This window comes from Carassius gibelio, chromosome B13 (genome assembly GCF_023724105.1).
Source record: "Carassius gibelio isolate Cgi1373 ecotype wild population from Czech Republic chromosome B13, carGib1.2-hapl.c, whole genome shotgun sequence".
Classification (NCBI taxonomy): Eukaryota; Metazoa; Chordata; class Actinopteri; order Cypriniformes; family Cyprinidae; genus Carassius; species Carassius gibelio.
The window spans coordinates 20,678,768-20,705,345 of NC_068408.1; the positions used below are offsets into that span (position 1 = coordinate 20,678,768).

General features: G+C 37.1%; 1 protein-coding gene and 1 pseudogene across 16 annotated transcripts in view; both read right to left on the reverse strand.

Annotated features, from left to right (window-relative positions):
- LOC127970003 (calcium-activated potassium channel subunit alpha-1) overlaps positions 1–26,578 on the reverse strand; it is a 200,111-nt gene that overhangs the window by 136,238 nt on the left and 37,295 nt on the right. For all 16 annotated transcript variants that reach the window (XM_052572184.1, XM_052572168.1, XM_052572183.1 and 13 more), the window contains exon 2: positions 10,290–10,454. In XM_052572184.1, the coding sequence (XP_052428144.1) occupies positions 10,290–10,454 (165 nt within the window). The remainder of the gene's footprint in view (positions 1–10,289; positions 10,455–26,578) is intronic.
- On the reverse strand, positions 20,550–20,645 carry LOC127970811 (uncharacterized; annotated as a pseudogene).

Genomic DNA, 26,578 nt, shown 5'->3' on the forward strand with positions numbered 1-26,578 from the left:
TCACAGAGAACAGGTCCGGGATCAATGCAGGAATCAGGATTGAATTTCTATCGATTGTTTTGACGAATGATGGCGATACAAATGAATACGAAGAGTTTCTCACATCACGGTGGAAGCAGAACACTTTTGCAGCAGCAGCAGCAGCAGCAAAGCCTGGAGAGGTTATTTCATCCAATGTCACTCTTAACATATTTACTGAATCAGTGAATTGTGGCAAACATTGAGAACAGAGGATGGGTTTTATTTTTCGAGCACTGAATCTCCTGACTGGGGAAAGCAGAATGCTTTGTGTTTGCTCGCTGTGAGTGGTGTTATGCACAAGGCGTGACTGTGCTCTCGGGAGGGGTGCTATTTCTGCGGTGGGTGTTAGGAGCTCCATTCCTCTCATCCCTTCATCTCAAACGAGATTTTTCCTCCAGCCTGCAAATTAGTTCTGCTGGAGAAACAAACGAGTATTGAATTATGCTAACCTGATCCCGGCTGAGTGCTGTCTTTGAAAACAAAGTGAAATGTTTTTCCAATCCTGGCCTTGGATAACATAGCTCTCCATTTTATAAACAATTAAAAAAAAGACGAAATTAGAATTCAGTCTCATTCTGTTTAAATTGCTACAAGGCAGCAAAAGAAAGAGAGACACGTATAAAGTAAGTTTGGGTTTCAAGCTTTGACTGAGTAAATAAAATGTCACAGAACTGCACTCCGATAAGTGTTTTTTTGTTGTTGTTTTTTTGCTTAGATGTAACCTTTACTTAGATGTAAGATTCAGCATTCAAATAATGAAAAATAAACGTTGGAAATAAACAAACTGATAAACCTTAAGCTGCCTTTCCATCTCAGACATACTTATATGTTTGGCAAATTTTACCATGGTAAAATGAATGAATATGCATAAACAAATATTCCACACATAACAATATGTCTAAAAGAAAAGTATAGTACGTTGAAACTCAAATCGGATACAAAAAAATCCACATAAATGGTGCATTTGAAATAAAGCTTTGTATTTAAATTTCAAACTTCAATCTAAAATTTATTTTAGTATTTTGGTTTACACAAACTTAGCACACTTAGCACAAGAATAAATATCAAGGGTTATGCATTTAATATAACCCCTCAATATGTGAGGTTTATCAGCAATTGCTGCGATGCAAACACTGTAAATTATGGTCTATTATAATAAAGAATAATGGGGACATAATATGTGGCTTTGTCTTAATCAGTATGAAAAATGCAACCGAACTACAAAAATATAATATAAATGTGATTTATGTGGCAGATAATTACTGTGCAAATGCTCAATGTCACGCTTCACATGGGATTGATGGATTTGTCATTATTTTTGTTGTTTTGACTCATTTCTTCCTTCAATTACAGCCGTTCCCCCATTGATAAGTTTACTGGCAGCAAAAGATTAACTGCAAATTAGAAATGCCCTCCATGGGAACTCATAATTATGAATTCAGACGCACTCCATCTCTGTCAGTCTCCTGCTACGGAGCCATATGGGTGTGCATGCAGAATCTGAAAAGACACTCAAAGTCCAGCAATAGAGGCAGTGGCTTTGGTCAAGACCATGTTTGGTAAGTCTGCTGGGTATATATGTGAAGGGGTCGGAGGACAGGAGGTCATTAGAGGGCTGATGGCTGACACAGCACATTCTGATTCTCTCTGCTTTCCCACACGTTTATAACCTCTCCTGCACAGGTGCTCACATTCCCAGACCTGTTCCTAGTGGGGGGCTGGAGGCATGAACAAAACACAAGCACCATGGCCTATCAGAACCTGTAAGAACATTTTGAACAGACTCTCAGATAGGGGTGTGCGATGTGACATTTTTTGATCATGGACAATAAAAAGGTCTCCACGATCTGCTTTTAAAGAAATATCGTAGTATCACAAAGAGAAAAATCACTCACTGCTCTTGACTGAAGAAATGTTATACAGTTACTTTAGGAATCAGTTTATATAGTGTTTTATTTTTATCACTGTTCATTCAATCTCTTGAATGCTCCTGCTAAATACACCTATTGTACCTGTTTTATTTGTATATTATGTGTAGCCCACCACTGCTGTCAGATGGTAAAATAAATCAGCCAAGTAATACTCTAGGTCTAGAAGCCGGGGTTTCATATCAGCTAATGTTTCAGTGTTGGTCAATGTAATAACGGAGGTATTTGTACAGTTAATGCACAATTAATAATGTTACAAAATATCAAATATCAAAACAAGTGTATCTACAAATAGGTGACGCATAAGAGACGAGTGAATTTCTTATTTGAATCATTTTTGCAAGGTGATTTTTAATGAATGTTTGAACCCAGTTCCCATCCAGTTCACTAATGAGTAAACTTTGTTGAGTGTTTTTGTCATCTAATGCAAAGACATATATGTAGTGTTAAGATATATTTCAAATATTTAATGCAAAGTCATCCATAAGCATGCCTGGATTTAATTCAATAGTGTTCAGTTTCAAAGAGTGTTGTGTCTTTTGAAGATGTACTACCCTTCAAAAGTTTTGGGTCAGTATTTTTTATTTTTATTCATTCATTCAATTATTATTATTATTGTTTTTATTTTGTTTTTTAATCATACTTTTGGTTAGTATGGATGCATTAAATTGATAAAAAGAAACAGTAAAGACATTTAAAAGTCACCTCTACATCCCAGAAAGACAGCGGAGACCAGGACAACTAGAGCCCCAGATACAGATCCCCTGTAAAGACCTGGTCTCAGACGACCACCAGGACAAGACCACAGGAAACAGATGATTCTTCTGCACAACCTGACTTTTCTGCAGCCTGGAATTGAACTACTGGTTTTGTCTGGTCAGAGGAGAACTGGTCCCCAACTGAGCCTGGCTTCTCCCAAGGTTTTTTTCTCCATTCTGTCACCGATGGAGTTTCGGTTCCTTGCCGCTGGCACTGTTTTGTTCAAAGCGCTATATAAATAAAGGTGACTTGACCAAAAAAAGTACCACATTTTCCATTCACAAAAAAAAACCTTAAGCAGGATAAAATGTCTTTTTCCCCTGGTAATAATAATAATAATAATAATAATAATAATAATAATAATGTTTCTTGAGCACCAAATCAGCATATTACTCCAAGACTGGAGCAATGATGCAAAAAAAAATAATCTTTTCTATGACAGAAATGAATTCTTTTTTAAAACAGTTAAAAAACAATTATTTTAAAATGTAAAGTTTTTATCCAACCTCTAAATCACCTAACATTTGCCCTTCATTGTGCTTCCATGCCAAGAAGCAGCTAGGGATTCTGGTCACGCTTCCTGTGGGTGGAGACTCATTTAATTTCCTCCGAGGCTAACATTCTCATCTCATTGTGAGCCCTGTGGTGTCAGAAGGAACAGGAACCTTTCAGAGCATGCTAGCCCCGACATAATCCTGCCTCCCAGAACGACCAATAAAGCTGTCTGAATGAAAAGAGAGCCACCTAAACCAGTAAGAAAAGGCATGAAACGACTCATTAGGGAGCTGTTGCTAAGCTTCAATTAACGAAATCCCATCTACTGCCATTAAAAGACAGAAAGCTGAACTGGTCTCCAATCAGCAGCTGCCGAGTCTTTGTTATTCCGGTCCCTGCCGCCCCCACACACACACATAGAGAAAGAGAGAGAGAGAGAGAGACAAATCACATTTACAAACCAAGCCTGCCGCTAAGTAATCCGTTATGACCAAACCAAATTCTTGTTTAGGTGTCTGATGATGTTTTCGTGCTATGGATGAGATGAGTTAGATATATGACACGCTGCATCAGCCATCTGGGAGCCCGGCGTATGGCTGCACCCCACGACGGAAGAAGAAAATAGACAAATACAAAAGAGTAGCTGCTTTTTGAGCATATGGGGACATTTGTCTAGAATACTAATCCTGCCAGCAGCACAGAGGTTATTATTAAGTGTTGCTGACTGATGCAGCACCCATATATTGACCAATTATGCATGGTCTAAAGCTATTATGAGGGGGAAATGTTGTTGAAACTATAGCACGCAGAGGATTCGTCTGGTGTCCATCCTTTACATAAGACGTGTCCAAGATGGAAGAGCGACACTCATTTAGCACACTATAATTCAGCGCTGCCTGAGGAGACACGACTAAACTGCAGTAGGTGGATTGTGATAGATCTCGTAATTAAATGATTCCCTTCGGGAAACACCTGACATCTTAGCGCCCTCAAAGTCATCAGACAAGCCTAATGAACATTATGAGGCTTCATTTTCACAATGTCACCCCACACAGTACATTACCCTCCTGCCAGACAGGTGCTTGTCACCCTCATCTTTCTTGTTATTTACCCCGTGACCAGAGCGCTCAAAAGAAAATTCTCTTATTTTCGCCGAGGATCTAAACAGCTTGCCAGTTCTGCACATCAGAATAACAGAGAGCCAAGGTAAACTGCTGTTGCCATGGCTACCAGCCCGGCTCGGCGTCCACGGATTCTCATTGCGATTTTAAGCTGCAAAACGAACTCCGATAGAGGGCATAAATCCATACATCCACCCACGCAGACACACACACACACGTTATACATACACTCACAGAGCTCATAGTACATATGGGCTCTGAAGCACCGCTGCACAAAAACACAGACACCCACACATACTCACTCACTACACTCACAATGCATATGCACTATGCACAACACTATGTCATCAGTCAAAAATGCTCACTAGAATGTGTGAATGTTAATACACTAGTAAACGGTATACGGTAACTATTTATGCTTATTGGTTATTGTATTGTAATTCAAATCCTTCAACGGCTCTCTATCAACAGTGTGGAGAACATGCAATGCTTATTTGCACTAACTCTTACTGTGTTTTACTATTGCTTTAAAAATTTTGAATCTAATTGGCTACAATGACCATTTGGTTCAAAAAGATGGTTCAACTCAAGCAAAAGAGAAAGAGAGAAAGCCAGGGAGCAAGAGAGAGGCTGATGAAAGCATTGCTCATTTGCAGAAATTGATGGCATTCTCATGAGATTTGTGCAGCTCTGGTGTAACGAAGGCTTTGCTTCTTGATAAATATTCTCATTATAAGAAAGAAGCTAAGTGAAGCTGTCTTTCACCTGTGTTTGAAACAGAGGAAACACTTGGCTATGAAATGTTTGAACTTAAACAAATATATGCAGGTATATCCATAGATAATCAACAGGGGTGTGAATTTATCAATTCTGGTTGTAATTTGATTCTCTTTTTTTACGAATTTTATTTTAAGTAAACAAAATAAATAGTATTTCTTTAAAGACATGTTGTTATAATTGCCCTGTCTTAAAGCACATAATATTTAGAATTTTAAAACATGTTCATGAATCGTTTTGACTTTTTTAACACCAATTTATAAGTCATTTCTACATTAATCAGAATACACTGGGCGCACAATATGTCAGACACATTGTCTTCATGCCTCATCACTTTCAATTCAGACAGAATTTAGCAAATGTAACTAAATAAAAATCTTTTGTCCTGACACTGTAGATTCAGTGGAAGAAAACATAAGTTAAATAACCATTTATAGACCAAAAGTCATACAAATGATTTAGATACAACAAGAAAGAAAAAAGAAAAAAGAACTGATACTCAGAGCCCCATAGTCTGTAGTCAGGGTAGCGCAATACTTTTTACAGGAATGAACCTGAGGCTGTAAGTAATAGAAGTACAGTGCTTTCAATGAATAGCACTGATGTTAAACAACACACCGACTGTCCAGCTGATAAAACTCATTTCTGAAAAAATACAAATTATAATTCAGAAGACAAAAGCTCCACAAAACCATTTTGAAAGCTACGAATTGTGAAAATCATGTGATCTATGAACTTTATACAGTGTGCACCAGTGCATGGACTGCAAATTTATCTCTTACAGCCTTGTTTTCATTTGTGTTAAATTCAATATGGTGTCTAACCTGAAACTAAAAAAGAGATCATGAGATTAAAAGATTGTTGTCATGTAAAGACATGAATTAAGTGTTCAGTGGAGGCAGAGAGAGTCTTGGCCCATGAAAGATTGTGAGTTGATTTACGGGTGTGAAGCAGCGCTCCAGCTGGACCTTCATTCGCTGGTATAATACTTACGATGCAGTCACAGCCCTGACACAAAACTCCCACTCACACTATTACAATATGCTCCTGCTCAACAGACCTTCACTGATAGAGCGTTCTCTTAAAGGAAGGGTCAGGAGAAGGCCTCAGGAGGAGGACTAACAGCACACCTTCACATGCACATCACTCCAAACACTTCATAACTCACAATTCAGACTGAATAAACTTTCAGTGCACTCTTGTCATTAAGTCTCTTCCCAAACTCACACTGTGGTACAACCAGCTGGTATGTGAAAGCCTGCAATAAGCACAGCTCTATCTGTATATAAGGACATTAGGGCACAGAGAGCTCAGATCCAAGGTAATGCTGCTCGTATGACTGACAGGTACGCACTGTATGCACTGCTATAGTGTCTCTGTGCATCAGTCTAGAGGTGAATTCCAGCCAGACTATCACTTTCCATCTGCACCGCAAAGAAATATGATCCACTGGTACATCCAACCCATTAAGTTGTTTGCACAGAACTCAATAGCTTAGGTTGAGCCATGGGAATAACATTCATTTATATCTGTGTGATCCAAATAAAAGATCCACTTAATTTGTATTTCATTGTATTTACTTTGAGCAAACACACCACAGTATTTGGCTCTACCTGCTGGAATGCAACTGAACTGAATATTATAACAGGTCAGTAAAGCAATGAACACTATCTTTGTCCAGATTACTGAAATAATCAATAAATGTTCCAACACCAATGTCAGTCATGCTGTAGCTATACTGAATACTTTGAGAATTTAGAGATGTTCACACTGACAGTGATTTGCAATGACGAATCAACACGATTCAATTGCAACAGATCACAAATCTCACAGTTCACATTGTTGTTTTTGATATGTGGTGAAAATATTAAAAAATAAATTAAATTGAAAGGAAAGTATTTATCTGATACCACAGCAAATACTTCAAGATTAACTAATAAAGTTAAACATGATTTAAGAGACAAGAGAACAGCCAGCAAAAATAAGAACAAATCCACAAATTACAACCATAGATAAATAGAACAGAATCTGTTATAAATAAAGCAAGGATGGTAGTACAGAAATGTAATAATTAGGGAAAATGACACTGCATAGTGTTCACTGTATAAATTAAATATATATTTTTATCAAAGCTGTTTTGTTGTTTGATGATCATTAAAGGGATAGTTCTCCCAAAATTTTTAATTTGATGTTTATCTGCTTACCCCCAGAGCATCCAAGATGTAGGTGACTGTTTCTTCAGTAGAACATAAAAAAATATTTTTTTAACCCAAACCGCTGCAGTCTGTTAGTCACATAATGTAATTGGATGGGAATCACGGCATTGAAAGTACAAAAACAAACCCAAATTAAATCCTGAAGGTCTAGAATTCATGGCAGCGTTCATTGGCCAAGGCCGCCTATAAAGCAATTTGATCGACGTGAAAAAAACAATCACAGTTTATTTTTGTTCATCATCACGTTGAGGCATGGAAAGTCACCACAATAACAGACCAGTGTGTAAAACTCTTGGACATATTATAAAGATTGTATGCCGCAAACTTAAAATATTTCACATACTTTTGAAAATCCATTGTTAAGCTGATCATGATAAGCGCTCGTCATCACAGATATAAACACGGCGGTTTTCTTCTTTCTTGAAGGGGTTTGGCATCACTGTATCTCTGTTTCCAGGTGGAACGTTAAAGAACGCAACAAATACGTCTTGTGGAACTCCTGTAGATTCAACCAATTCGATGACAACTTCGATACTCCTGAAGTGTTTCCACTTTTGTGTCCCATATGCATCTGACATTTAGCCAATGCCCTGTGGGAGTGTTGTCTGGGACTGAGATTAGTCGGTGCCTGAAGCGTTGTCATCTTTCTTTATGGTGGATTGAAGACTTATAAGTGCATTACCGCCACCTATCTCTCAAATGGACCGTTGACCCTCCTAACTGAGATTATAGATCAATTGTCAATGGACCATTTGAAAGATAGGTGGTGGTAATGCATTTATAAGTATGTGATCCGCCGTAAACCAAGAAGACGACGCATCAAGCTCCGGCTGTTGAGAAAGCGCTCAGGACAGTTCGGAAAGTGCAATGAAAAAAACAAACAAAAAAAAAAACGATAGAAATACTGTTCAGTTTCTTGCACAGACTGAATGTTTTGTGTCTTCATCAATGTATCATCATGGGCCGCAGAGTTTAATTTGGTTTTGTTTATGTTTTATTTATTTTTTATTTTTTTTACTCTCAAAACTGTGATTCCCATCCAATTACATTATATGACTGACAGACTGCAACAGTTTGAGTCAAAAATCTTTGTTTGTGTTCTACTGAAAAAACAAAGTCACCTACATCTTGGATGCCCTGGGGGTAAGCAGATAAACATCAAATTTACATTTTTGGGTGAACTACCCCTTTAATGACAGCAGCAGGATTTATATCCCGCTCTCCCTTTAAGACCTGATGCACGGAACCGATATAATGATACATATCACATCTGATTTTTTTCTCAGCTGTTTTCATTCACATGAGACATAACTGACTGCATTTACCTGAATGAATGTCGAGATGGTTATTTTGTCATAATTTTAGGTGCATGTGTCTGTTCAGAAGATTCAGAATAGGATTCAGTTCAGTATTCGCACTGAAACGGGTGTGTGTCCTTCATGTGTGTGTGAGCATACAGAGCGGTGCGCGAATAACCAAAAAAGTTTCCTTTCATCTTTCTCTCTTGAATTGTTCAAAATTAACTTGCTTGTGTAAATACAAACAAATTACAAACTAATGACATCATCACAGTTTGCATGAACCTAAAAGGATAGCTCCTTCAAATATGAAAAATCTATTTTTGAAATTATACAATTCTATTAACCCCAAACCTCTCTTAAAATATACATAATATATGCTGCTAACTACGGAGCCCCTAAAAGGACATGGTGGTGGAAAATAAATCATGGTGGGTAGAAAATGTTTAGAATGTTTAGAAATGTTTAGAAAATGAATTGCGTTCCCTCACAAAACTTTTGAACTCTCTCGCAAAGCCGGACTTACACTACCGGTTTACTTGCCCTCTTGTAAATTAGTGGTTCATACATCTTGTACGTTCACAATGGTGTGGTTCATAGTGTTTTATTTTAAATGGTACTGGGAAATAGTTTGCGCAATATCGTCCCAGTAGTACTATACATTTAGTTCTGGAACTAAAGCATTGTGAAAGGCTTTATACAATGTATAGCCTACTGAAATTTCTCTAAACTGACAGTACCTTAATTGTGAACACTCCATGAAAAACCTATTTAGGGGGTGCTCCGAATTAATTGCATATTTTACTATGGAGAAAAAAATATATCTAATAAAAATCTCTGGCCACATCAGGCTGTTACTGACCAGCCACTGTGGTTAATGAAGTTAATTTCATAGTCTGCTAATACAGTTACACACTAGTCGAGTAAGAACGTCTAATGGTGACCGCAGCACTGCAACCTTCCGTCAGTGATTTAATTGCTGTCAGTATGAACAGCCAATTACAGATCGGTCATGCACGAAAAGAGAAACACTGCACTGGACTGGTCTACTGAGAGCCCTGCTTCCCAATCTGGTCATGTACCACAGCCACCCCACCTGAAAGATGAGATGCAGAACTGAAGAAAACTCACAATACATGAAGGACATGCTACTGGCATATAAGGGTTAAAGCTTTCAAAAATGCAGACCCACCAGAGTATAAAACAACAAAGCAAAACGATTTCATCCATAATTTGCTGAAGGTCATAAAATTAGGGCTGCTCTCATTTGCATAACGTTCCCAAAGTAAATGATCTTCACTATGTGGTAAATTGACTCAATTGTTCATTGTTAATTGACCTGTCCGTGTCTAGCAATGTGGGAGCACTAACAGCTGCGATGACGAGCGCCACCCACACGAGTCACCATTCAGTATAATGCACTCCCAAAAGCCCTTTATTGCGTGAGGCATGCTAATTAGACTCTATTTAGCAAAACACCTGTACATCATCATCTGGGTATAATCTTGACCTCTAGACTTGACAGAAACAAAAACACATCCGCAGTGTGCTAACAGTGTTGTAGCTTGTGACAAATGAATGAGAATTATATGCTCTGAATGTGATTGTAAAGGGATGTACTGTATGTGAGCATCATGTGATGTTTCGGTGGGTGTATGTGTGTAGCCGTCTCACCAGAACTCTGCCGGTAAGGGTCTGTGCTGAGATCATGACCCCTGCCCAGTCTTTGACTGAGGTCATCCACCCCACCTCGCTGGCTGGGGCGTCATCTTTATCATTCAGGTTCTTCGGTTGGCCATCAGACTGACTGTTCATAGGGTTATTCACCTTCTGTGCCTCCTGGAAAAAATGAAAGTACAAATACACTAAAGTAAGCAACAGGATAGATTGGGATACTCAGAAAAAAACTGTTGTTAGAAACAGTCAATCAATCCTACAAACTATGGCTGATGTATTAAATATTCACATAGTATTTATAAGAATTCTGTTGGTTTAAAATAATGTGAACCATGCTTGCAAAATGAGTCTAATTTTGAGTTCCATGCATGCAAAAAAAAAACAATTGAACAATTAAAAATGTGTTCATTAAGCCCTCGTCTAGTAATCCCAATGCTCCAAATAGTAATTGAACATTTAAAAGTAACTTTATTTGTACATTTTATGAGAGAATTACATTTTCTCTCCTCACTTCTTGTTCTAATTGACATCTGAAGCGCTCGCATAAAAGGAGATTCTGCCAGCAGGCGATCCTGATAAATATACACATATACACAGAATTATAGTATTTAAATATTCACGCAAACATAATCAGTTATGTATTAAGTGAATGTTTGGGGAACTGTTGGGGAAAAGCAATGGAAGTGTAACATAGTACTAAATCCGTGTATTACAGTAAGTATGTCTGAATGTTAATATAACAAAAGAAAAGAGGGAATCACTCACTGTTCTTTATTGAACTGTTTTTGTATATTTAATAATCTATTTGTAATGAAGTGCTAATTAAATAGTTATGCAGGCTTCAGAAAAGGTAAAGAAATGATCAATTCACTGAGGTTTTGGATATGTTGGAGTTCAATGTCAGAAACTGCATTCATAACACACTATTTTTTGTCTGTTTCTACAGCTCGACTCATGCTATAGTTTGACAGGCTGAGACCTACATCACGTTAAACATCAAACCTGCTGTCAGGTTTCTGACAGCTGGGAGAGGCCTAAGATGAAGCATTGAGGAGAGGCCCAGTAAAAGAGCATCTCTCAGATTGCCTGACGCACACAGCGCAGCTGGCAGTGTGTAGGCCGAGGCAGGGACAGCTATGATTCTGGGGTTACATCCGCAGGGGCTAGGCAACACTTCACAGTCAGGTGGGTGGATGAAAATACAGCCATCATGCTCTGTGGTGCAGCCTGATGCTTTAGAAGCTGCGATGGAGGAATCACTCATATTCAACCGCAGGTTTGGCAGGGAACTAACGCACTTGAGCTATGATGCATAAATAACAGCAGGTAATATTCTAATTTCTGCACAACACTCTTTTGAACATCTTTGTCTGCTCAGTGGGATCATGTGCTGGAACAGAATATCGGGACGATGTAAAAGGCTGTCTGTTTGGCAACAAAAACAAAAGATCTTATTCAGTTTATCCCAATGAAAATGGAAAAGAGATACAACATAGCTAGTGTTAGTGTCAGTGTTAGGGATAAAATATGATGGACTGATATCAAAGGCAAATTAACTGATATTTGACTTTCTCTAATTAGAAGAAATATCACCTCTTCACTCTGTGTACTCCGAAATCCACCGACAACCCTGTCATCACATAATAAACCATTTCTGCTATCAATGTATGAATTGTGTTAATTCTGTGTAAATCTTGTCAGTCAAGAATTCAGTCATCAGTATATTTTGGGTTTACATGAGCCATCCTGCCCTGTAGGTACAGATTTTAACATATAGGCCTATTTGCTTTACTTCTCCCACTGAGATACAGTTAACGCTTTTAGGTGAACTGACCACTGCCAAATGTATTCTTCAATAAATTATAATGCTTCATGTGCCAACAAAATTTATGAAAGAATAACCTTTTGTGAAAAATGCATTTTTTGAAAAGCAGCTTTGTTAGCTTTTGTGGTGTCTTAGACACTACCCTTCCAAATGTTGGTGTAAAATTCATTCAGCGAGTAAAATGGATCAAAACAGTAAAGACATTTACATTGTTACGCAAAATATTTCTCAAATAAATGCTGTTCTTTACTGTTTTGAAAATTAAGAAAATTATTTAAAAAATGCTGTTCTTTTAAAGTTTATGTATATTCTATTCTAAGACTCCTGTATAAATAAATTACATAAGTAAATACATAGGCTAAATGGTTTTGAGCAGCAAATCAATGGGGAATTGCAAGATTTACTGTTAAATATTTTTCATAGGTTTGTACTCAGGGTCTACACTCAGTTTGTGATATTCCTGTTATGCAGTAAACAGTAGGGATCCAACCAAGGGCTCAACATTAATGCTTGTCCGGAACAAGTGGATTTTGTAAAGGGGAAAATAATTTTTGTAAAGTGAAAGAGTTTTACCGACCGAGTAAGAAACCTAATTCAAATTTTAATAACAAACAATAACTACGGCAGCACCCAAATTAGTCGACAATGATTATGATTTTATCACTTTCAATATAAACAGTGACTAATAACGGATAATGTGTTGACAATAAGGTGGCGTCAGTTGAGGCTCGTTCAGCCTGTCTGACTCGAGGAGAAATCAAAACTATAAGAGCAACAGCACACACAAAGAAACAAAAATGAGCAAACATTCTGTGGTAGAAAGAAAGTATAATCATTTTATATCATATATAATATATGCAAAATCACACAACCAAGATGGATGTTTTCCTGAGTTTCAGCACAATCTGATATTGATTTTATACAACTTTAGTTCAATAAACAAGTAATATTAACTGATTTACATTTTAGATACATATTATTGATAATTTTTGCTCCATTTCGCTAACGAAAATAGTTCAAAGCCACAGCAGAACAGTCGCGCATCTCCAAGCAACACACTACTGTCTTTCGTTACTGAATGATTCAGCATTTTTGAACGATTCAATGATTCAGTGAGCCATTCTTAAAGCTAGTCACTTGCTTCATTTATTGAATGAATCATACCGGTGGTTTAATTTCATATTTAAAAGTATCATTGTATTTTTCCAACATTTCATATTTGTATGTCAAAAAAGTAAAACATTAAATCTAATAACGTTATTTATGCATATTTTTAAGTAATACAGCTATCACTCTACCTGAATGAAAGAAGACAGAAAAGCTTTGAATGATGACATTCAAAAAAAACATTAAACACTACTGGAAAAACATTTATCTGTTTTTTTTTTAAAAGCACCATGGGTATTTTAATTATTAAGTACATTTATAGTTTATTGCTAATCAACATAGCCTTTATTACAGTATAGAATACATTTCTGGATCATTCTTTGATAAGAAGCCACATCAGATTTTTTTTTTTTTGGAGCAAAATCATGTTTTAATGCTCTTTTTTTTTGGACTACAGGTTTAGAAATGCTCCTCTTTATAAGACATTACAAGGGATTCTCGGCATGTGTTGCTTTTTTCAGATGACGCAGTGGCAGGTCTGCTGAAGACAGGAGTAATGATGCTAAAAAGAAAAAGATGTGAAAAAAGAAAATAGTTAATTAAAATGTTAATATTTCACATATATCAGTGTTTTTACTGTATTATTAATCTAATGGTGAGCATAGGTAAGTCATTTACACATTTTTTCAAATCTTACCAAAATAAAACTTCAACAGTATTGATAATTTTTCTTTAGCCATTTGCTGAATGCTTTGGATTTTTACACAAAGCAAAAAGTCTGTGTTTAATGTGTTGTCTCTGGCCACAGAGCACGTGAACGTGACATAATTACACCTTAAGAAGCAATATGTAGGATCATCTGACAAAGTGGCTTTTCAAACTGTTTTTAAGAGCTTACATGAGGCTTAAATGACAAGAGATGTCTAAGATTCGGTTTATAGGACTGGCCTGGCTGTGGGTGTTAGGTCAGAAATAAGGACATGAACACATCCCTGGAGGAAGTATTTCACTCTGGTGTTGCCACAGAGGATGCTAAGCTGTGATGGAAAGATATATGGTTCAGATGAGCACACAATTAATGAGAGCCTCAGGAGCAGAGAAACACTTCAGTCAACAAGTGGGAAGAACAAAACACACATGCATCAGTGATATAAAACTAAACTCCAGGATAAATGAAAACCACTGAGCATTAATGATCTATTTGCTCACTGCAGGCTCACTTGTTACAGGTACTACTAGCAGAAGGTATCATGGAAAATGGAATGGAAAGTCAATTTTGGATCCTGAGTATAGATAAGAGACTGTAACCATGAACAGAAAAGGCTGGCCGATAAAAACAGAGGGTTGAGTGTCATCCCAGGCCAGACATCTGTCTTCAGGGTGTGGCATCCAGTGAGGTAGTCAAGCCCATATATCAGAGCCCAGCATGAAGGTTTTTGAAGAGACTGTCACCACAGGAGATCCAGACAAGACCATCTGGCTCCAGACGGCTCCAGAAGTTCACCACCGGACCAGGCATACTGATCAAAGGTTACAGACAGACCATAAATTGACCTTGTTGAGAAATGCAGTAATTACATTTGAAATGAACATTTTAAAGCACAGACATAGCTTCATTGAGTCGCTGTGAGATTCTGAACACATTAGCTACTCACACTAACTATTGAGATTTGGCTGATAGATGCTTTGCCAAAGCAATGGCACAAAACAATGCACACAAATTTTTTGCTATTAATCTTGCTGTTCAGCAGATCAGATTTCTCTGTCATTCATGGGAACTTAACCTTCGATCCACAGTCGCTGCGAGAACAGGTCAACAAAGGTGTGCTCTGCCTGTCCGTCACAATCCAAAATATATCCCCATCTCCTCAAGCCTCCTCTGTCACATCGCACACATGCTTGATCCTGTCACTTGGTGTAAATACTGTAGTCGGTGTGCTGTGCCCACAGCGTGTACACTAAGATCAGGTTTTGTTCTGATCGGATATCACCATGTGCTCAGCCTGGCCCGGAAAGTAAATCTTCGAGTGTGTTAGCAAAGCCACTCAAGATCTGAATCTATCGAGTTAATGAGAGCTATTCAGGGAAACGAAAATAAAATTTTCCAGGCACCTGTGACAATCATTTCAAATCAAACATGAATAAATTTAAATAAACTATTCTGACTAAAAGTGGGTGATTTAAATTATTGTAATTGATTACAAATAACAACAACAAAAACTATAATAACAGCCAATTTTTTATTTTTTTTTACTCTTACATAAATGTAAACAAGCCATAGTTTACACCGATTTATTTTGACTCCAATGAGGCGGTTTCATTTTGGTTTGTTAGCCACTCTTGGGCAAACAGGCGCACACTAATCAAACAAACTGGCAAGAAGTACATTTATCATGTTTAAAGTTGATCACTGCATAGAACCTGCACACTAACACCACTGAAATCACATTTCTCCAGCAGCACATGTGACAGTGAAAGCTGTGAGCTGAGAGGTGCGGCGTTATGGGCAGAGTCTTCATGCGGGTAAAGCTATGAATTATACATAAGGTCTCAAACTGATGGCTGTCCAGATACGAGCAGACAATGTAAACAAGAAACAACTTCTACTTCATTTGAGCGCCCTATGTGAGCGAGGAAAAAAGGGGCTATGGAACAGTGAGCCATGGGATACTCCAACAGCTATTTTTTCACCTGTGATGTCAAAGCCTGAGCTACATTGGGCAAATCCAGCCCTCTTCATAATTCAAACAGGCAGAAGGCCTGAAGCAGACTATGGCTTGAGCAGTCAACACAATGAATTTAGAGTGACCTTGTTCCCTGACCTCAACATAGTTTTTTTGTTTGTGTGTTTTTCCCCCTAACAATCGGTCAACAATCTGAGCTAGGCCAGACAGGGCATTAGTGTTCAACTACCTACCTACCAACCAACCTGTCTACCTACCTACCCATACAGACACCCTCTATACATGTATATCTATTAGGGATTCATGATATTGTATTTTGCCGATATCCAATATGCCGATATTTTTTAACTCATTTTGGCCAATAGACATGCTGATACCAATATGTTTCCTTTTGTTTGAAAACAACATCAAGTCTTTCCTGTGTAGAAATTATATTCAAATTATGTTTTACTGTTGGTTAGTTTTTAATAAAAACGTATTTTTATAAACAACAATAATGAAGTTATTTTATAATGACAGTACATTGAAGATTATTATTATTATTATTATTATTATATTTTATTTTATTCAGAAATATGCAGTGGTAACCTTAAAAAAAATATTTTAAGATTTAACATTTGTAAATGGTCTAAAGCAAAAGAATTGTAAAAATTCTGAAAATCTTTTAAAGCTCAATTTTTTATGAGTTACACATATTACACATTAGTAAATAAATCAGTATAAAATTATTCAATTTAAGTGTCATGTTTGTGATTTTTTTTTTTTTGTTCATGCAAGCCATAGCTTCGGACCTTAAACATCAAAACATACTCATGATTTTATGGCATTAATTACTGGTATATTTAATAAAACACAGACTAAATATTATGTGTGTATTTAGCTTTCATTTTATTAGAATTAGACAAACAGCACCCCCTATGGAATTAAAACTCTTTACTGAGCAGGCATTAGGACCTGGGGAGGCTACTGCCGCTGCCGCTGCATGTGATATTACTGTTGACTCTACAGCATAAAGAACACATCTTTCTGTATGTGCATTCTCAGTATAAATGCAGTGATCCAATACAGTGAATCTAATCATCATTAGGGCAAAACTTTAAAGATGAGCCACACTGCTGACTTCAATCTAGTCACTAGCACACCCTGAACAAATGTGAGTTAATGTATTCCCCTTATCTGCAAGACATATCAAAATAATTTTTCATATGAGGCCGATGTAAATATTTACCTTTAAAGCCATTATCGGCTGATTCCAATATGTGTCCGATAATATCATGCATCCCTAATCTCTATCTATCAATATACCCCATCAATCCATCTATACTCTATCTAAACATATGCATGTATCAATATCCATCCCTCCATCTGCCTCCCTCTGTCTCACTAGCTCTGTTTCTATGATCTTTCTATTCATATGCAAGCAAACAAAACATAAATGTTTTAGTAAATGTAATTAACTATAAATGAAATGATATATATTGCACTTTTTACAGATGAAACAGGGTTGACTGTAATATGCACACTTGGGAGTTTCAGTAATAATGAATGACAGAGCAGGTCATGTGACCAAGGCTGATCTAACACGACTTGGCTTTAGCGCAGCTGTTCCTGCGACTTCCATTTGCATCACTGGGGAAAACTGTACTCCATAGCGAGCACTATTTTTAGCTTCACCCGGGGAGCTGAAAATAAATAAATAAATAAAAAAGGGTGAATCCAAACATGCTCTGTTTCACATTTGCTATTTAAATATCAGTACAGTCAACAATTTTTACAAGGTGATCATTTACACTACAACACCATCATAAAGATCCCTTTAAATTAATATAGCTTAAATACAAAGAAGCAACAAGAGTAACACACCTAAAATTACATACTTTGTCTGTTTATCTGATTTCAAAATAACTGCAACAGATTGGAAGATGTCTGGGAATGTGCCATACACTTAAAAAGTGCTGTGATCACAAACACTGAGTACAAATGGAGCTTGATAAGATATGTAGACACCCTAAACAACAGTAACATCAAGAAGAACATAAGCTGGAGGAATAATAATGAATTCAGACAAAACAGCAAGTGAACATCCTCTGATGGTCTTAAATCGGAGCACGAACCCTAATTATAAATCAGAGGGAAAGCATATGCTAAAACTGCTGTTCTGCCCCCTTAACCTAAAATCTGATTGGTTGTGAATGAACCTGGTTCCATGAACAACAAGGACACTGATCCAAGACCATGTCCTATGTGGGTAAATCACTTTAAGTGTTGTGCCATATAGGATGTTCAAGAGAAGAGATAAATTACAAAATAAAGAGAATATATTCAGCCATTATTTTTTCTGTGAACTGCTCCTTTAAGGCAGAAACCCTTGCTTCTGTGTGATTCACATTTATTTCTATTATTATTATTCAAGAGCACCTAAGGCAGAATATTTACCCTTGCTTCTGCTTGATTCACGTTTGGAGCTTAAAGCAGGGATGCCATGGGCTTGATTTGAGGATTACACAGGTATGAGGCAACATAATCTATGCCTCTGGTTGGACGTGCCAGACTATTTATATTATCATTATTCAAGAGCACCTTATCTCATTTCACACTCACACCAGGTCAGTAAAATAACACATCTAGTGTGGAAACATGAAGCCCCGGCATTGATACAAATCCCTGCCTTAACCACAAGATACTATTATGGCCGAAATAACCCTTCATTGTTACATGTGTGTTCCCATTTCCACTAATGACATAAGTGGACATTGCTTAAAGGATAAAGCGATTAGAAGAGAAAAAGATTGACACGGTCATGACAATGATAAAAGAATCTCATCATTATATTATATTATTATTTATTATCATTAAGATCAAGCTCAACATTTTTTTCCCCCACAAAAAAATAAACAAAAACACATGTGTAAAGTCAAACAAAACAAAAATGAATACATAATAAAGTCAAATAAATTACTAAATGTTAAAACATACTGACTACTTGCCTACTTTTATTATCATTTTCTTTCATCGCTGACTGTGAGTGTGTGTTTAAATATCTCTCTTAAATATACAAAATCATATGAGAATTCATACAGTGTTAATAACTAACACTTTAAAAGAAGGGAAATCAAAGTCATATCTCCGGTCACATAAGCGTCTACAGCATTCATATAACCATGATTAGAACACTACAGGTGACATCTACAAAGCACGAAGGCTGCCATTAAACCGATAGTTTCTGCCGTAACCAAATACAACAAACATTCAGGAGAACAACTGAAGTCTGCAATGCTTTTAACAGGACTGTTCGGAAGCACCTGTCCACTTCCATTACATTTCAAGAACTCTGGAAACAGGCTGCTGACCCAGGGAGCATCATTCTCTCATATCTTGCATAAAACACAAACCAAACACTGAGGATGTGCTGCCTGTGCATTAGTGCTACTCTGCAGAGCATCCAGGCCACATGTAGTACTGTTCTCAACATGATTCATAACAGTGTCCCATTAATACATGATTATCAGCCCCAGTGCTCTCAAATAAAGACACATCCTCCCATGAATGATGCGGTTTCGCAAGGTCAGGACTTGGATCTCTGCTTCAATGATGTTCGCTGATGATAAACATGTACTAGTCAACATAAAAGTCTGTTGTCTTGGTCCATGTCGTGGATCCCTGCTGGAGCATCTGTGGTGGAATAATTGAGACCGGAGGGCTTTGGGAGAATCTGACCTTGTTTTAACTGCCAGCAGCAATGGCAGCTTGGAATATGTGCAGGATCCAGTGAACAAAGGCAGGCAAATTGTGAAAGGCTCAAGTTCTGTGGCTTGGAGGAGAGGAAAGACCTTAAAAAAAAATCCCATCAGTCAATGTGATGTTACTGAAGGGTGAAGCAAAAGTGAGAGCCTGGATGGTGCAGTGAGATGTCAGATCTGATGGATCTGGATAAAACAAAGTGAAATCACTCCCACATAACATCGGTTCTGTTATAATTCACTTGCATCCACTCACAACACTGATGTATTAGTGATGTATTATTGTCCTCATTAGGAGCTAATGGTGCACTGCGCCTTTAAGAAAACACTGCCTTAAATAGCATGCAATAAAGATCTTCACAAATTATCTCCGCAATAAAGCAATAATCAGGTCATTCAATTATGCTCCTGACAGGAATAGACTCTTTCCTCAGACACTTTAAAATGACTGCATCTCTGTGATAAAGAAAAACAAGTTCCAGTCAGTGGAGTAAAACCATAACATGTAGGAAATCAAGTAAACAGACAATATCAAAGTTCATTCTCAAAGGACAGGTAATACACGTCATGAACGTATTTATTCATTGAAATGCATAATAAAGTGTGAGCAGCGCATGCAAACCTTTCAGCCATATTTAAATCACGTTTAGATTTAAGAGAAAGTGAAAAGTGAAAGTGAGGTGACATTCATCCAAGTAAGGTCACTCATACTCAGAATTCGTGCTCTGCATTTAACCCATCCGAAGTGCACACACACAGCAGTGAACACACACCCGGAGCAGTGGGCAGCCATTTATGCTTGCTGAAGGGCACCTCAGTCGTGGTATTGCTGGCCCGAGACTCGAACCCACAACCCTAGGGTAAGGAGTCAAACTCTCTAACCACTGCACCACGAATTCCCCAAGATGGAGTGTTCACGGATTTGCGTGTCATCTTTTTGCAGGGGCCATGCTAATCTTCTCTGTATCAATCATTTAGCAGATGGTTTTTATCCACCATACAAAAGGGGAAATACACAAACAATTAATCATACAGAGGCCAACAATAACAGCAGTGGCATGAATTTCAGGAGTAAAACAAAGCAGTACAAAAGCTACAGTAGTTGTGTAGCTGTGTAAATCTTAAGAACTCATATTTGTTTACAAATTAGTTATTTAATTGCATGCCAAGTTGATTAAGTGTATCATATATACAGTGGTCAGAAATTTTTTATTTTGTGTATATTTACTGTATGATATAGATAACACAGAATATCACAGAATTTGTTGAGATTTGGATGAATAAATTCGAAAGTGTCACTGTACACAATGGGAAATGATCTAATGTCTGTAAACCTTAAACTGCAAAAAGCTTATTTAAATAAGAGTTGTGCAAGTTCAGTGTCTCTGTTGTGTGAATGAGATGCACAATTTCGTCTTTCAGCTTTGTTTGCCAAAAGGGATTATTAAAATGTATTTTGATTGCATTTAAAAGATAAGTTACATTTTAATTAGTGTTTTAATAATAAATTTGTATTCAATTATACTCAATCTTTTTTCTTCTTTTTTTTACAAAACAGAACTTCTGAGAAACCAAAATATCATAGGGCACTATTATTGTTAAAGATTGTATACATACACACACACACATTTTTTTATGAGTTCAAATGATTATACATGATTTTTTACTATTACTATTGAAATGCATTTAAACTAATAAAACTAAAATTCAGATAAAGCATAACAAATAGTGAAGCACGGATGGCGGTTATATCTGCGGGTGCTGCGGATAATCCACGGGTAGGGTAGGTCAGGTAATAAAAAATTCATTCTGATTATTCAGGAGTAAATTAGATAAATCATTAATGATGCACATATAAGTACATTTTCTAAAATATGAACATGTTTAAATTATTTTTTTTCATCAGACAGATGATTTTATCAGATTTGGGTGACGTTTGAGCTCATCCATACATCACTTATAACAAAGCACAGAATTTGGGGGAAAAAAGTATTTTGGGGTAAACAAATATGGGGTAACTGATATCACAGGGCCCTAGACTTAAGAGCCTTCAAAAGAAATCTCCCGTTTACTAACATACATCTCTGATGTGTCAGTGTTCCTACAATTTGCTCTTGATTTCTCTCTGTCCCCATAACCCATTAATTTTAGAGCGCAAAATTGTTGTTTCTGCTGAAGAAGAAGAAAAAGAAAGAAACAAAAACAGCATTTTCGCAGAAGGGCACAGCTCCAGCAAATGTGTGTGTATGTGTGTGCAGTAATTGGTTCCCATCTCTCGCAAGGTGAGATCTGTGTAAGGGCTGGTTAGCTCTTCTTTATATCAGAGGCCTCAGGGAGGGGCCAAATCTCCACACCATGAAACTCATATCAGGGTTTCCAGCTCCTCGATCAGGTTCAGTGTTCACATGACTTCAGACTGACCTACTATCACTCACATATGTGCAGCTTTTCATCAACTACACGAATACCATGGTATACACGTTGGAGGTATTGTTTCTTTTTCATCAGATATATTGAGAACAGATTAAAGTCTAATATCACATGTTGTGCTCTGTCGTGAACATTTGAAGTATGCCTAAAAATGTTTCACACAATGCATCCTGACACACATCAGTGTTGTAATCCAAGTTCACCATGTGCTGTCATTCTAGCCACAGTGGCTGAGTGCTCTCCCCACCAAACCCAACAGTCTTTTCCAGTGCTGTCAATCAAGAGCAGACAAACAAAAAACCCTTAAGCCAGCGGTCCCCAACTTTTTTAGCGCCAAGGACCGGTTTAATGTCAGACAATATTTTCACGGACCGGGCTTTAAGGTGTGACAGATACATACAACAAAATAAAATGATACGACTGGCATAAAAACTGTGGTATATTGTAAATATAGTAATAAACATGAACCCACTGTGTATTCTTATGCAACTTTCTTAGCAGCGTCCTCATAACATCACGCCAACAACATAACATGAATAACATCCTCTCTACCCCTAACGCTCACTGAGTCTGTGACTTTTAAACATGCCTTAAAATATAAGATACCGCAAAAACCCACCGCACCCGACTCTACTGGTCCAATCAGCGCAGGGTTATGCCAGTGTTGTTTTGTGTCAAAAATGTAAAAAAATACATAATGAGCGAGTACATCATGAATCTATTTTCCCAAACCATGTTTTTGTCTTTTCCTGAATCACTACGGTACCCATATAATAAGTGTTTATATTCTGACTATTTTAGTCTGGTTGGGGTTGGCAACGCTGCAGAGTAGCACAGTACCTGAGTGACTCGCCATAAATGTAAACAGAGAGAAGTAGCTCCGGTTAAAATTTTCTACCACCAGACGCGAGCGCCAAAAGTTACCGGCTGCAGTTTTAATCTAAGTTATTTATTCTTTCTTGTGCGGCCCGGTACCAAATGACGCACGGACCAGTACCGGTGCCTTAAGCAACAGTAATGAGCATCTCCTATGATTTCAGTACTACGCCAATCTGACACAACCATCGTCAAGCACCTGTAATGAGCCGGCAGTCAGGTCAACCTCAACAACAGCTCAAACAGGACCTTTCCATGGCCACAGGAAGTTGACCTGGCATCTAAAGTACAAGCACCTGTCTGCCCATCAAATTTGTTTCAGACTGTCTGTCCTTTGCAGACCAATGACTTTCTCTATGAAGAGCATTCGGAAAACATTCTCACTGAATTTTTTCAAATGAAAAAGTTTAAGGGTAAGCTTTTAAATATGTAAGTGGCTCAGTGCATTCTCTTGTGGATACTGTGTTGGATCCTAAAGTGTTTTCTAATCTACAGGCAATAACCTATTCCAGGTCTGATTCCACACCTTTAAATATTTCATGAAAACATATGGTAGCATGCAAGACATATGTGTCTGTACACTTACAGTGGCCAATCTGTCCTGTAGAGCATCATTTACTGACAGAATAAATGTGAATTATTTCAGGTCAGCTAGTTCATTTCTTACCATTATACACCATATTTGGTTTAGTGAGAGGAACCATCTTCAGAGTAAGTAGCATTTCTATTGTGGATGTTGCAAGCACTTGTAATATAGCACAAATAAAACGTGATTTTGACATCTCCCAGTATTCACTGTGAATTCACTTGTGTTCACAGTGAACAGCCACTTACTCAGAGATATAAAAAAGGTGTGTAAATCTTTGGATTGACAGCACAATTCAAAGATTGTCAATTTAATTCAACAGCATTTTTCATTTCAATTCAATTTGATATGATTAAATACTTCCCCAAATGTATCCTGTAAAAGAAGAAGACAAACTGCTTCAAATCCATGGGTAACTTGTAAACAAAGACAAGACATGACCAAAAAAAAAAAAAAGAGAATGAAATGTATATAAACACTGATTAATGCAGATATATGGAGCTCATCCTAAACTGCTCAACTTGTATGGATTACATTTGATGCATACATGTTTTGGTTGCATAGATGTTAGTGATAACAGAATGTAAAAAAAAATTATCTTAATTTGTGTTCTGAAGATTAACACAAATTTTGGAACAAATGTGGGTTGAATTAACATTTTTTATTTTATTTTGGGGTGATTTTTATTGTTTACCACCATTGTACAAATGTGTCAGATGTTCTCAGGTTTCACACAAATGTTTCTGTCAAATGAGGGACAAAGAAAAATACAAAGACATTCTCAAATTCAAATGACAAATTGTTATGCTGATGATATAATCTGTAATTTAAAAAAATATATTAAATAAGCAAAATGATAAATAGAAACATTTACTTTTGAACACATCTATAAATACTGTGACCTACTTAAACTGCAATTTAAAATTTTAGGATTTTAAATTTATTGAATAATGCAAATTAGTCACTGAAAAGATATACTTCAACACTGATGAAGCTGAATTCCCAGGATATTTAATTTCTGCATGAAGAGAACTAATGAAATGCTACACAGCTAAAGCCATCTATCATGTAAAGGCAGCTATATGCCTCTTAGCCCTTAGCCCATAAAATACACAGAACGTCAATGTAAAAACAGTACAACTGTGAACGCCCGTCCAGAGAGTCCAGGGCCACAGTGACAGACAGAACGCTGATTACTGAACCAGACCCAAGCAGCTTTCATTACTGCTATCTATGCTGATGCTGCACTTTCTCCTCTGATGGATGAGCTAAAGGAGAGGTATGGAAGTGGAGGATTAGGGCTGGACACAGGATAACAGACTGTTATGTCATGTGAGGGAGAGGCACATATGAAGGGAAGCCATCAAAAGATATTACTGAGGGACACAGAAGGAACCCCGAGCTCATTACTTGGGAAACACTATCTAGGTAGTAGGAATCCACGTTATTGTCAGCTAAAATTAAATGCCACCTACTTCACAAACTCTGAGTAACATCAGGGTGTTTTATATATTATTTTATCTCATATTTCATAAATGTTTTTTGTAACTGGTGATTATTTTTAAAATGCCCCGGTGGACGTCACATTCCATCCTTTTAAATATCGGCCAAAGTTGAAAAGTGTTTTATATCACTAAACTGGCATTTCTCATAACAAATAATGATTTCTTCTACCAGAGGCTGACTAGAAGTGCAACACAAGCTTCAGATGATGTGCTTTTGAGTCACAGGATTTCTTCATTTGAAATGTTTGGTTTTAGGCTGCAAATGCCCTCTATTCCTCCTATAACTGCTTTTGCTCTAATCTGATTTCATGCACTAACATAGCACACTGCAGTTTTGTTGGTTTCTTAATTTCTCCATTTTACATATTTCTCCTCTGAATATCCCCCTGGAAGTGTGCACCAAGCAGAGCAGGCTGCCAGTGTGATAGGTCAGTGCTTTGAGGTGGAATTGAGCAGTGCTCTGCAGAGTGTAAACTGGGCCAAGGGGATTGTCTGAGACATGCTGCCTTCAGCCCTAGCTTCATCACATTAGTTCACTCGCACTCACTCTACATACTGTACACATGAACGACTCACTCAGGCTGTTTGTTGTGCTAATAGACTCATTTGTCCACCCTTATTATATTTATTATTTATAGTTATTTCAGGGCTTTACTCTTTATTATATTTTATTTAATGTAAAGGTTCACGAAACTTTCGTCCTAAAAATGCGTTGCTGTTCTATTGTAAGTGATCTTAAAGACTCCTAAATGCATCTACTTTGGAAGGCCAAATAAAGTGCTTTTGCTTTCACCTAGAAACACACAGCTAGACAGCGAATGTGCAGGCATTCGGTAATGCGATATATCATGCTAATGAATATGCAAAATATTGTTAACGTGGGCACTTCTAAATACTTTACATTAGGCCTTCATTAGTTAACAAACTGCCAATGACAAATAATTAAAAGTGTTATTTAATGAGCTAACATGAACTAAGACTTGTATTTTTTTAACAAAGATTAATAACTTCTGTAGCAAATGTAGCTATTGCAAATTGTGTATTTGTGTAAAACTTTTAACTTTATATATTTTTCTGTATTCCTTTATTTTATTTTATTGTTACGTTTTTTTTGTTTTAAGAAATAAGTTATTAAACTGTTTTTACTGTATTATGAACACTTTTATAAACAAAATGGTAATACCGTGGTAATACCATATATACCGTGATAAAAGCATTAGCATTAGCTAAAATTAAATCGCAGCATGAAAATTTAATAACAGCATATCCCTGACATGGCTTCTTCAACACTAACTGTGGTTACTGATACACACACACACACACACACACACACACACACACATATACACAAACACACACACTATATATAGTGCTTTCATAAAGCTTCAGAAAATAGGGAATGACTGAACTCAAAGATAAGCACAGTTGCACTGCTAAGCCCATGACCTAAAGGCAGCTTCCAAAGTGCATTGTGGGAAATCTCTCTCTCAGTTGGGAGAGTCTGGTGCTGGCACTGTTGTTTCAAGATAAGAG